General features: G+C 33.3%; 1 protein-coding gene across 3 annotated transcripts in view; it reads left to right on the plus strand.

Moving 5' to 3' along the window:
- The window catches only part of SGCZ (sarcoglycan zeta), a gene marked incomplete at its 3' end in the record, with an annotated part of 441,296 nt that overhangs the window by 237,807 nt on the left and 189,567 nt on the right, over window positions 1-13,922 (plus strand). For all 3 annotated transcript variants that reach the window (XM_080343711.1, XM_080343713.1, XM_080343712.1), the window contains exon 2: window positions 966-1,160. In XM_080343711.1, the coding sequence (XP_080199837.1) occupies window positions 966-1,160 (195 nt within the window). The remainder of the gene's footprint in view (window positions 1-965; window positions 1,161-13,922) is intronic.

The following is a 13,922-nucleotide window of genomic DNA, read 5'->3' on the forward strand; positions in this document are numbered from 1 at the left end:
AGATGCTTTTTTAAAATTAATACATTTTTCTTCTGTTTTTATGAAAGAGTGTACTGGTTTTGGCTACAAGCTATTATGAAGAAAATTAACTTTATCTCAGTCAAAACCAGTATAAAAAGGTTATATGACTTATTTGAAATTTTTATGTCAGGGAAGAAATGGATCTGTTGGAGAGGATCCAGATGATGCCACAAAAATGATCAGAGGGCTGGAGTGCCTCTCCTATGAGGACAGGATGAGACAGTTGCAGTTGTTCAGCCTGGAGAAGAGAAGGCTCCAGGGACATCTTTCAGTACCTAAAGGGGACCTATAGAAAAGATCAGGATGGGCTTTATCGGGGAGTGTAGTGATAGGATGAGGGGTAATGACTTTAAACTAAAATAAGGTAGATTTAGGCTAGATATGAGGAATAAATTCTTTACAATGAAGGTGGTGAAACACTGGAACAGATTGCCCACAGAAGGTGTAGATGCCACGTCCCTGGAAACATTCATGGTCAGGTTGGACAGGGCTTTGAGCAACCTGGTCTAGTGGAAGATGTCCCTGCTCCTTTCAGGGGAACTGGACTAGATGACCTTGAAGATCCTTTCCAACCTAAACTACTCCATGGTTCTGTTCTTCTGAAAACAAATTTTCCTGAATGACCTCATAAAGGAAAATAAAGCCATGTTCAGAAATAGAATGTAAGATACATATATGGATTTTACTGTTTCTTGCTGGTAAATTTGAAATGGAAATTCAATTCGAAATATCAAAGCAATGGTTTACTTGAACTTTGTGAAAGCCACCAAACTCTTACTAAATGCCTAGTAAAAATAACATTTTGGTTTATGCCACATGAATGCGTCTCTTCTGTGTCTATAGATACTGATTTTCTATATGTAGTCAGGTGATGTTCATGTAATAAAACCTATGAAAAACAGACCTCTCATTTGTTTACTTATGCTTACATCTTTCTTTTCCAGATGACACGAGAGCAGTATATATTAGCAACACAACAGAACAGCCTTCCAAGGACAGAACATCCTCAGTTTTACCCCGTAGGCATTTATGGATGGCGAAAGAGGTGCTTATACTTCTTTGTCCTTCTGCTGTTGGTTACCATGATTGTTAACTTAGCAATGACAATATGGATTTTGAAGGTTATGAATTTCACAGTGGTAAGTATCCCAGTGACTTTATGTATCCTGCTTCTTGATGTAATAACTTACAGTTTTAGTTTTCTTTCCTTTACCATGCTAAAAATACGGATTTGGTAGTTTTGGATTAAAAATTGTATCTCCTTTGAGTGCTACTTCAGAAATATTTTTTTTAAAATATATTCTGCAGTGAGTGGGCCTGTGCCTTATCTATTCAGATATTTTTGGTTAATCGTACCTGCTAAAGATATATATGGATCTTTTTTGCCCAGCCAATAGCATCCTGGTGACTGCCTCAAAAGCACCTCTTATTTGCTTGTCACCACTTAGAGCAATCAGGAGGAGTTTGCTATGTCTGTTTTGTATGGTATCTCTCAGGAGGAAACTGTTAGTTGGGCTGACTTAGGGTGACTTTTTACATTTTATGTTGTTAGTTTTGTCATCATGGGTTTTTGTTTTGTTTTTGGTTGTTTTGTTGTTGTTTTTTTTTAGTTTACTGACCATTTGTATTGTGTTTCACCTAGAACTTAGAGTAGCTATTTTGATAAGAGTATCTATTTTGATAAGTTATGGGTAGGTGAGTATAAAAGTCATGGGCTGTTATGAGACAGCCTCCACCTGGAGTTATCATTAGCAGCATAATATTATCAAGCCTGTACTTCAGATGGATACATGAAAGAATATCTGCATTCAGTGGAAACTGTGTTATCCACTCAACTGTTCTCCAAGCTTTGCTGGGATAAAGGTGGTAGAAGTTCTCACTAGCTGGCAGTGGAGTAGTGTCTTTTTGTATATCAGAAGACAAGACAGAAAACTCCACAGTTTAAAATAACAGTGCTTCTGCTAGGATCAGTGTAGTCTCTCTCTCTCTCTCCATCTCTCTGGATGTTGACCTTCATAAGCCTTATTTTGATGTAGCTAGTAAAACCTTTCCAATTCTTAGGGTCATAGTACATTTCTATCCTCAATTAATTTCATGGAAATAAAAACAACAACCAGTATTAAACATATGTCTAAAATTGTTCTGTGTCTGCTAATACTCTGTAATGCATAGCATCATCTGAGTTCATTGCCTAGTGAGACATACTGTACCAATGCATTGCTACTTCTGAGTTGCCACAAGTGGATGAATATGTTGGATTCATATTTTGACAACTGTATGACTTTTATATTCAGGCACTGAAAAGTTTATTAGAAGTTTGGTGTTGGGATTTTTCATTGTTTTTGTTTGTTTGCTTGTTTTGTGGGGGAGTTGTTTGAGTTTTTGTTGTTTTTCTGTTTTTTGGGGTGGCGGGTTGGGGGTTTTTTTGGTTTGGTTTGGTTTGGTTTTAGCATAATGTCCTTGCAAAACAAGTCATCCATATATGCTCTTGCTGTTTGTATTAGAAGTGTATTTAGTCATACCTATTGACTTCAGTAAAATGGTCTTCTATTATTCCAGAGGAGAATTAAGCATAGAAATTTTAAAAACACAGGATTTTTCTCTGTGCAGAAGATTGCATTCTAAAAAATACCTGAAACTATTGCTTCCATACCTAGGCAATGCTTGGTTCTCCACTCAGCAAGCTACTATATCACTATCTGGCTTAAAACACTTATAATTAAAACATACAAACTTTTTAAAACAAGATAAAAAATTATTTTAAAAATTTTTCTTTCCCACATGTCAGAGCTTTATTTGCATGTTAAAGGTTTATGGTGAATCACTAAGTCCGTGTGTAAATCTAATACGGGAAACAACAGGATTGTTTCAGCAATTCTGTTTCCTACTTAATGGATTGAAGACCTTGTGAAATGTGTGGATCTGAAATAATTATGCAAACACAGGCTTAATAATTTCACAGAAATAGTGTTTTAAATGTTATGCACTTCATTTATAAACCGATTCTTTCATTATTATGATTCAGAAATCACAAAGCTTATGTACATCTTTAATGGTCCTGTATTTTTTATAAATACAGATAAATAATGTGTCATTGACTAGTGTGAGTTAATCTTTCACCCTCCTGTTACAGAATTAAAATTAATTTTGTATATTCACATTTACCATAGTGATATATAAGAGTAAGTGATTTGGAAAACAAAAGTGGACCATATCACTCCTCTTTCATATATATATGTGTGTATATATATATATATATATATAATTTGCTTGGGAACACTGTTTATTTTGTTCATATATCCCTTAACTACCTCAGAAATGAAAATTCCTACTTAACAGTTCGTTATGAACAATCTGCAAAAAATGCTGTTTCCAAGGGGCTTTGTACTTAAAAAGAGTAACAGTAGAATTTTATGTGATCATACCACCACTGGATCATTCTTACTGAAATTTATATGTAGTGTATCTGTGTTGACAGAATATTATTAGCCATTTTTCTTTTAATGGCGAAATATTTCATGCTGTTGTTTAATGAAATGTACTGCTTCAGGACTGATTTGTTTTTGTCTTCCAATTTCTATATAAATTTAGGGAATGATCTGTGGTTAAACTGTTGTGGAAAACAGAATTCATAGGCATAAAACTGTGGTTTATGACCTGAAATGGTATATCTTGAAGCACACACATTTGTTTTGCAAAGTAATTAAATGACATGATAATAGTTTTTTTTAAATATTATAAAGCTACATGTAATAGCTGTAGGCATATCATATAACCTAAAACTGAAAGAATGAAAAATGTCTGTCATTATTTTCTTCTGTTTTTATAAGCACCATTACTCTGGATCATGTTCAAATCCATTTTATTAAATATATACTGAAGAATACCAGTTTTCTTCTGCCAATTCATGGAATGGTAGTCTTCTATTTAGACGAGTTAGTATTCACATTAGTCTCTGTATGGGTACAAAAATAGGTTGCTTGAGGATTGTAACTGAAAAAGTTCAGTAAAATCTTCACGTTTATGTCCACACATGCACATTTGAGCATCAGTGGGAAATTTGAATGAAGTCTGAAAGAGTCACATTCTTAGTGATAGATATCTGACAGTAAATAATTTAGTTTATGAACCTAAACTTCACGTGCTTACAGAATGCAATAACTTTGAAATATACATAAATTTCTTCTATGCACACATATGTATGTATAGATAGATATAAATTAAGAAACTGTATTTGCATATCTGAGCAGTGATAGGAAATCAGAAATGCAGCTAGAAAACTTCTGAAAAGGAAAACACTTTCACTAAACTGGTTTAAAGAGTATCTGCACAAAAGAAGAATCTAGCCATGATAAAATAATTGTTGAAATTAAAGTGTTTTGATATTTTGACATTATTTTAAATATTTGCTGTTTTAGTATAAGCCAGTGTTGAGCTTTTTTTATAAAACAATTGTAATTGCAGCACTTGCAGTTGGTTGTGAAGAGCCAGGGCATGGGTTTGTCATCGCTGGCTGACAGCTGCAACAATATTAATTTGTATTAGCTGTTCACTTTCTATTTTTAACTATACAGCTGCAGCCACTGGCCAACTGGCACAATAAAAGCCTTTCTGAGTTCAATTTATAGATTCTCCAGTTGGAAAAGTTTTCTGAATATACTGACCTTGCATGTAAAAGTCGCATTCTAAATCTGAACTAGTTATCTCCTGCTCTCTTTATGCACAGAAAGGAGAAATAAGTTTTCCATAAGGCTATTAATCTCATAGTAATACAGGCAACTGAATTATCCTTAAGCATGGATGTTGAATAGGTCATCAAAGAAGTTATTAAAAAGGAAATATAGTTTATTTGCAATTGTGTAAAAACAGTACAAGCAAGTTGTGCACATCTCTTTTCATCAGATTAAGTAGTATAGCTGGGAAAGGTAGTGAGACTTTTGGGTATTCAGTCTCTTCTTCTAATGTATAATGTAAGAAAGACACTTGAAAGGTAAATACAAGTTACAAATAATTGCCCTGATATGATATGTATCAGACACGCAAACTGAAAGTAATTAGTATCTGTCTAGCAAAAGGAATATTAGATGGAGAAATCAGAGTCATAGTAATCATTTTTTGAAAGATATTCTCCCACTGGTAGCTTAGAGTTACTGTCCTTAAATGTCTAATCGAGATCTGTTACCTCACTGTTCGATCATCTGTTTAGAAAAAATATGTATGAAAGCATATAAGAACTTCAGAACAAAGAAGTCCCTAAACATTTCCACTAGTAGTTGCATGTAGGTGTAATATACTGTACTATCCTGGATTTACGTGGAAAGCAAACGCTCAGGAGCAGGCTATGTTAGAGAAAGATCTGACCTTGAACAAAATGCTCAGCAAATAACTTAGCCATGAAATAATTCTGAGGCTAAACTTGTCATTGGAATAAAACTCTCCATTGTTTTATGTGCATCAAGTGGATCTACTCTGTCTTGAGTGGTAAGGATAAAATAATTTGACAGCCTCTATGGTATATTGTCCCCTAATGGAACCATCAAAATATCTGAATAATATGCTTTAACTTCAGACTTCATCTATTATATTAAGTTATTTCCTGAAAAATAAACAACTGCTGTCTTCAAGAGTGAACTCAACTTTCCTCTTTTTTTTTAAAGCTTGATCTTTAAAGGAGACATGGAAAACATCTTGGAAAAATCAAGCTGGCAACTAAAATATCTGGGTTTTGTCAATATCAAAATAATAGATTTAGGAGATGTGAATTTTATGCAACATTTATAATTTCCTTTCCTTGTACTAACCTTGCCATGGTCCACTAGCTTCCCATGGAAATCTCTCTCACCTTCCCTGAGGATGTAAATACCTCTCACTTATTCTAGGTTGCATGTGTCTAATGAAGTGCAAAGCTGTTAGTTACTTTTCGTGTCTATACAATTAGTATAATAGGTGTTTCAAGAAGGATGGGACACTCAAGTCATAACTTTGTGACATAACCATAGGGTAAAGTTGTGTATTTGTAACATCCTGGTTATTTCACTTACATAATATATAAGAATTTTAATGGATAGCAAAGAAAGAAATCTTTTTTACTGTGCCAGTATTCTTAGTGTCATGTATTTGAATGGTCTATGGCATAGGTAATTAGCTTACTTTTTTCTTCAAAGATATAATCAGTTGCACATCATTCTCTAAATAGAGCTATAGTTTTGTATAATTTATTCTTCATATAGCTGTTAACAAATAAAGTATATTGACAGTCTGTCAATCAGATTACTTCCTCTGTAAAAGAGATTTACTTTTTTGTCACTAAACAAATACCAGTGTATTTCTCTTACTACTGCAAAGTGACATTGTGAAGGGACATGGAGCAATAGAAACTTAAGTCTCCCTCTTTGTGTGAGAAGCATATAATATCAGTGAATTTGCTAGTATGTACATAATTGATATTGAAACTGGCATTTACTTAATATTACATTATTCTGTTGCTTATTACGTTATTACATTGCATTGAAGTTTGGAGTTTACTAAAGCTGAAAAAACTGTGATGGTAGGAAAAATGCAAATGTGAACTCCTTTAGTTCTTAGGATGTCTTTTGGGGTTGGTGTGCCTCAACCATGCATCTTTGGAAGTATCAGCACCAAATTGTTTTACTGGTTTTGGTTGTACATCTGGTCTTTTATATCTCCATATTCTGCTTTCCCATTAGCAATCAATGTATGAAAAGACTTACTTTGTTACCCCTCTAAGAATGCAGTAGCCCAATTCAGGTATTTTCTTTTGCTGTAATTATTTGCAGTGTTTTAGTCAGTCTTGATTCCTGTCATGGCACAATATTTTCTGTATTTATACATGTTAAACTCCTCTTCCCAGTAGTACCATGACATTTACTTTTAAGATCAGGAATGAGACAACTTATTATCTAAGATGAGACAGTTATTTCTCAAGGGAACTTGAACTTCAATTTAGCTTTAAACACAAGCAGAGCATAAACAGCAGTTTGAATTTCCTGACTAGAATTCACGTGCTTGATACTCACAATAGAACACACTCTGGTTGCTGGCTCCCTGGTTCCAGCTTCATGTTGTTTGGACAGCAGGTAATTTGCAAGATGCGTGAATGTCTGCCCGAAGATACACATGACAACTAAGCATGGTATCTTTTTTATGTGACAGCATATATAGTAATGCAGATATATGCAACAATTAACTCCTCTCTGTTTGCATCTTTATAGATTGTCCCTATATTAATTTAGGATTTTGACTTTTAGAGTTAGAATCTTTTAGATATGCAAAAATCTAAATCTGAATGATTGTATTTTGTGAGTGTTACTAACAGAGACCAGTAAACACAAGTATATTTTCTTGGGTTTTGGTTACTCTGCAAGAATGAGGAAATCTTTCAAATATTTGATTTTCTGTGTTGTTGGGTTACACAAACATAGACACACTTCTGATCCTAATATCCAGTATGGAAAAAATACTTATCACTTCTTTAAAAGTACAGTTTTTCCATTAAACCTATAATTTTATACTTCAGGTTTTAGTGGCACAGAACTAAAACAGCTGTGTTAAATGCTTTTATCTAGACTTCTAGCAAACTCTCTTGGCATACTGTAGAATTAAAATACAAATTGTTTGCAAAACTATACTGTAATACTCATCCATTTTTCAACAAGCATGTCAGTGATATGAGCTCTCAGGTTTCTAAGATTCCTCGACCACCCAGATCTCTTTATTTGATGTTCAAAATAATATATGTTCTGTTATCAGCTTGGTTCTGCTGATCTATGCAATAAAGAAATGGAAAAAAAAAAGCTGTTTTCCATTTCTTAGGTACTTTTGCATTTGTTTTTTTTATGGCAAACAGACAACTTCTTTCATTTTACCAAAGCAGCACTTTGTTATTAGGTTTTGAATAAATATTATTATGATTTAATAATAACACTTGCTGGATATGTAACAAATATGTTCTGTCATATATGCAAATTTCATTTATTTCAATGGCAATTTTAAACTGTAAATTATTTTATTTTCAAAACTTGTTATCTTTTAACTAGATAGAAAACTATTTCCCTGCATTCCTCAATATTTTAGTTTTCAAGAACTTGATGTCCCATTTTGGGATGAATGCAAGAAAGCTTTTGTTTCCTTTTTGTTTGTTTTTTGTAGTGAGAAAGATCCAGTCCAGAGCAGGCAATATCATTAATTATTAATGAATAAGAGACTTAGTCAAGATATCGGAGACCAAGGTTCAAATTCATGCAGTCTCCAATATAGATCATGTCCCAGGTAAGTGTCCTACTCATAGGCTATTAGTCCTTCTGATTTCTGATGTTCTTTTTTAATACATACACGGCCTCTATCTTACTATCTTCTAGTGTCAAACATCAGATATCACCCTTGTGAAAAATTTCGTTGAAAATTCCTATGAAATAGCTGTGTATTCCTCAAGGATATTTTCTGTTCAGATTTAGGTTTCCTTTGAAAAATGTTTAGAAAATTGTCATCCAGCTAAAATGAGTATTAGAGAACCACACACATGTGTGCATGTGTATATGCATACACACACAGTCTTATTTATATAATGGTCTGTATTCTCATCCCTTTTTTGCATTGCACTGGAAAACAGAAACTTAAGCTTTGTGATTGAACCTGTCATCTCTGTGCTCTTGCTCATAACATATCAGCAAAAAGATCTTGCTACAAGTTAATTTAGTTGTACTTTAATGTCCCGTTTGTTAATTTTCATGTAAAAGAACACATTTATGGAGTTGGAGGGTATTTTGTAAAACTTGTATCCTCTTTCCTTTGGAGTGCAGTGGGTAGGAATGAACTGATTTATTCTTATTCTCTTGAGTATGTGAGATAGCTGCTGTCCTGAGTAGAAGAACTCATTTTAACTATTTCCAATACCATTCTTCTAAATCACTTTTTATCTCATTTTGATATGTATCTCCTGTATTGTATACCTCCTTTCCTAGTACTTACAGAAAAAAAAAAATCAATTTGTTGGTGCAAGTATGGTGTAGGTTTACTTGAGTACATAGTAACAGATGTGCACAATCCTAATTAATTTCTATAAATCTCTGTTATCTCCTTTTTTGTTTGTTTTCCAAAAAACGGAAAAAGTAAAATTCTGTCATGTCACAGTAGAAAGACAATCTGAAATCAAATTTCCAATCTCCTATTTGTTACATAAACGTGTAGCAACAGTTTGCATGAATGGCCAAACCCACTGTTAGCATATTTGGTTAGCTGTTTTATTGTAGCAGGTATCTCATGTAAAGGCATCTTCCTGTAAAAAGTAGGAAGGTGTTATTTAAAACAGTGCTATTTAATAGGACTTCTTAGCAAACATGAAGTGACTTGATTTGATGTGCAGGTTATGTTATTGATTCTTGGTGGCTGAATGCAGATTTTAAATAGTTAATTTTATTCCTGAGAAATATATTGATACCTTTTGGTATTTATTGTTTAAAATTAACTCTGATGAAGAAAAAGTTGAATAAAATTCATTTCTCAGTCTTCTCTTTGTTTGGCCATGAAAATTTAATGACAGAATTCTAGTAAGGTTCCCAAAAGAAAAAGGGAATAAATACTTGGTACCCTACTTAACCTTGTAAAGATGTGATTTAATTCACTGTAGAAAAAAAAAATCTACTTATACAATAGTTCAAGCAATTTCAACCTGACCTTGTAGTGGCTTTGGAAAATTATACTGTAGTATCTAGAACTTGGATGCTTAGGGAAAACTGCTTATAGATGATGTTTACTTTATAGAGATACAGTGAGAGGATAGAAGTATTTGTCTGTACAAGGTCACTGCCTGCTCATTTGTCTCATTGCTTCAGACTTGTTTTGTAAAGTGTCAGGACTGATTTAAAATCAGCTTAAAGGACACAGCTGTGTTATTTGTACCTTTATCCCATGTCAGCAGCCCAGCAGCATGTCATAGGTAGCTTGCCTCATGTTTCATAAAAGTGTGGAATCACTGCAGTGGTTCTGATGTGCATTAAAACATGACTCATGCAACCTCTTATAAGAGTTTTAACATTTGGAAAGAATGCTGAGTGTGACTATAGAAGGTACAGAAGAGGGCAACAAGAGCTTCAATTCTTGTGATAGGTTAGATGGTAATTAATATATATATTTTTCATTTTGTGGACATTTGCCTTCTATTAAATAATAATAACGTATATCAGCTGAGTTAACAATGTTTACAAGACAGCTTATTCTTAATCATTCACTGTATAAATAGGCTGGAACAAGTATCTCAGAAATTTTTTTTCAAATATTTGCTTTCATGAAAATGAAATAACTCAATTTCCATGATTGGCTTTTAACTGTGTTTCCTTTCCATGTGTATTCTAGCATGACCTTAGTGTTTGTGGAAAGCGACATTTTCAAAAGCATATTATACAAAAATAATTTTGAATTCTTGAAGGTTTACCCAGTAAGCCTATTTTGACACTTGCACAGTTGCACAGCCTGAATAGCAGATGTTTGAACAGAGTTGTTGATGTGCAATCATTTTTTAAGGGGAGGAGGAAGAAAAAAACATTTTATATATTAGTATTCAAGAAAATAATCAACAGATGATCGTTACATGAAACAAAAAGAAGGCTAATGCATTAGCAGGTTTGTCTCAAATAGGGCAACTAAAGCAGACCAAGTTGATTTTGGAGTTCAGCCCAAGCAGTAATGTTATTTAACAGTAATTAGAAAGATATCAAACCACTTTGACAAACTTTAGTTACTTACAGGCACCAAAAGTCTGTCATTCTGTAAGAATAATGAAATGTGTCATGGTTTCTTTTTTCCCTTCTATTATTTGGATGATTCGTGTGGGTATAGTCTGTGCTTGGAATCCAGCTTCCATCTTGAAATCAGTAGTCTGTGTACAGAGCAGAATGTACTCACGTCAATCTAGCCTAAATTAGACCTTGTATATCTAGAAATTATAATAAAGAAGAAATAGGAAGAGAAGATAGAATATGTAGTGATGGGTCTCAGACAGGATTAAATGATGAAATCAAATGTTTTAAGCAGGAACAATACAGTTTTGTTTTGTTTTGGTTTTTTTGTTTTGTTTTGTTTTTTTGTTTTTTGGGTTTTTTTTAATAAAAAAATGTTAATAAGGTCCTTGTGTGGCCTGCAGGAGGTGAGGAGGAAAAGTTCTAAAATCTTTACCCAGAAGATGCAGCACTGATGGGATATCTTGTTTATGTCTGACATATTTTACAATATTGCTAGATATAATCAAGGAATAAAACTCAAGACAATCCTAAAGCTTTTGATTGTAATATAAATATAGCTGCCTTTTTTTGAAAAGCATGGCCCAATAGAACATGTCTAATGATTTGTTATTGCAAGGCACATGGTGTATACCCTTTCTTTCATTAATATATCAGTGCCCATCATGCCAATAACATTTTCAGTAGAGCATCAACCCTCAGAGACTCAGTGTCATTCATTTAAGTAAAACAAATTGTGCAGGGCCTTCTGTAAGATCTTGAGAGGTTTGAGTTGATTTATTGCATCTCACCAAAAAAAAAAAAAAAAAAAAAATTAGATACATATTTTAACCTCTCTAATAATGAAACGTGCATTTTTATGGTGCACAGAATTGGTTTTAATTATAGACCTTCCTTTCCTCTGACTCTGTTGAAATCCATCTAATCAGAAAAGCAATACCAAAAAATAGTATCTCACAAAAAAATTTCTAGTTACTGAATTTACTTTTCATATTATCTTCAAAACTCGGGTGTATAAAAGCAAGCATGTGCAAGAGGATAATAAGTTTCTGTCGACAAAACCTAATTGAAATGAGGATAAATGCAATATGAATTAATATATAGGAATTTTGATTGACTATGTCAACTTTTAATCAGTCATTTTATTTTTGTATACTGTGATGGCACAAGTAAAAAAGAGAAAAATAGTTATTTTCATAGAATGAAAATCAAAGTTACCATCCTCCTCTCCTCTACTCAGTAGGCATATTTTAATACTGAAGTTAGATGAAGGCAGACGTGTAGATACAGAGAAAAAATATAAATAATATATATATATATACTTGATCATCTTCAAATTTTGCTTTTATGACGTTTTTAGTAGAGATGGAGCCCTTTCTCATTTCCATCACTGTCTTCAGAAATATACAACTCATTTAAGCTAACTCTCCGGGTCTGGACATGCTACAGAGAAGTAGCAGAGGAGACAAAAATCTGTGTTAGCTCCATTGGATGAACATGCTGTCCAGAAGACACTTTGGTTTGAAAAAAAAATTGTCATGTTATGTGCTAAGGCTGGTTGTTTGGTTGTTTGTTTTGTAAGTAATGATGTAAGAAAGAAAGTTTGGTATTTAAGTCAAACAAATGAAGTAGGTAAACTCTTATGAATTATGTAAAGTTCAGCTCTTTCTAGATAAAACTTAAACCATTGCCAAGACCCTTTAAATTTAAGACTCTCCATTTTCTCTAAAAAAAACCTTTCTACAGAATGCTACTGGGAAAATCCCTTTCTCATGGTCACAAAAGGAATCAGACTCTTTTGGGGTACCTAAGCAGCATCTGCTGGACAGCAAAAAAAAAAGGGCAGAGTATGGCAACACAGAGTCTGTGGCAGATATTAAAGTTTTGGGGACTATTCTTTCTACAAATGAGTCTTGAGCCACTTCTGATTTTTAACAGGAGTGTTCTGATCTTGAATTCTTAATATAAACTGAGGAAAAATAAATATCCTATTACAAATTATTATCTGAGCTTTGGACTAACTGTCAAAGGACAGTTACATTCGTGGTTTAAGATTTAATGCAACTGTAATCTATATCTCACTGAAAGTTAACAAAGCAATTACTTTCAAGAAAATAAAATTAAATGGCAGATGAAGGCTTTTATTACTGTACAAATTAAAAAATAATTTTTGTAGTCTGAAGGGAAATATTTGCGGATTTTGGATTCATGGTGTGTGTTAATAAAATGACTTCAGATACCCTACGGTTTAGGTGTAACCTAAGTCATTTATGTAAAGCAAGAATACAACAAAACACCTGATAAGAATTTTTTATTAAATAAACTTGTAAAGAACAAACTGTTTGAAGAATTTAAAATATTCTTAAATCATTGCTTCAACATTTAATAAGCTCATGATGTACAAATATCCCTAAATAATTTTACCTCAGGTAAGCTGTCCATATTACAGAAAAAATTTCAAAAATTCTTGTTTGATAGCTTTGTAGTTTACTGGACATTGAAACCTCTGACTACATTTACTCTGTTGAAAGTCATTAGAATATTTCTAGAAACTTTTTCACACTTCAGTGTGTGCTCAGTATTTTCCTTATACACACAATCTAAAAAAGTCCAGTTTCAGGTTAAGAGTTAATGGCTTGGTTTTCAAAAGTAGTTGTAAGTCAATCTTAACAATATGTATGTTGTTTTAAAAACACCATCCTGCACACTTTTTCCCATCACTCTTGCAAAAACACCCTTCTAGAGTAATTTATATGTGAAATATTTCCTTCTTGAGCATTAGGGTCCTTACAGTATTTTTTGTGTGTGATATGCACAGTATGCTGGGTGGACTCTGGAAAACAACAGATGTAGGATAAACAAATACTATGTTATAAAGGGCAATGAAGAGAAGTATGTTCTAACTCACCTAGGTTCTGAACCTTCAAAGCACCATGCTGAAAGTACTGATTCTGGTGGAATATTACAGTGTGGAAACACATCATTTCTGTGCCTGGCCAGGATAGAGAAGTTCAGTAAGTTGTACAGGAAAGATATGCCTGAGTGACACAAATCTTGCAGCTTCCTTTTCATTTAGTGACAATGCAACAATTGTAAGTACTAATTCCAGGGGGAGTCCAGGGAAATGAGGCAGGTAGGAGAAGGTGT

The sequence above is a fragment of the Nesoenas mayeri genome, assembly GCF_963082525.1.
Source record: "Nesoenas mayeri genome assembly, chromosome: 4".
NCBI classification, from domain to species: Eukaryota; Metazoa; Chordata; class Aves; order Columbiformes; family Columbidae; genus Nesoenas; species Nesoenas mayeri.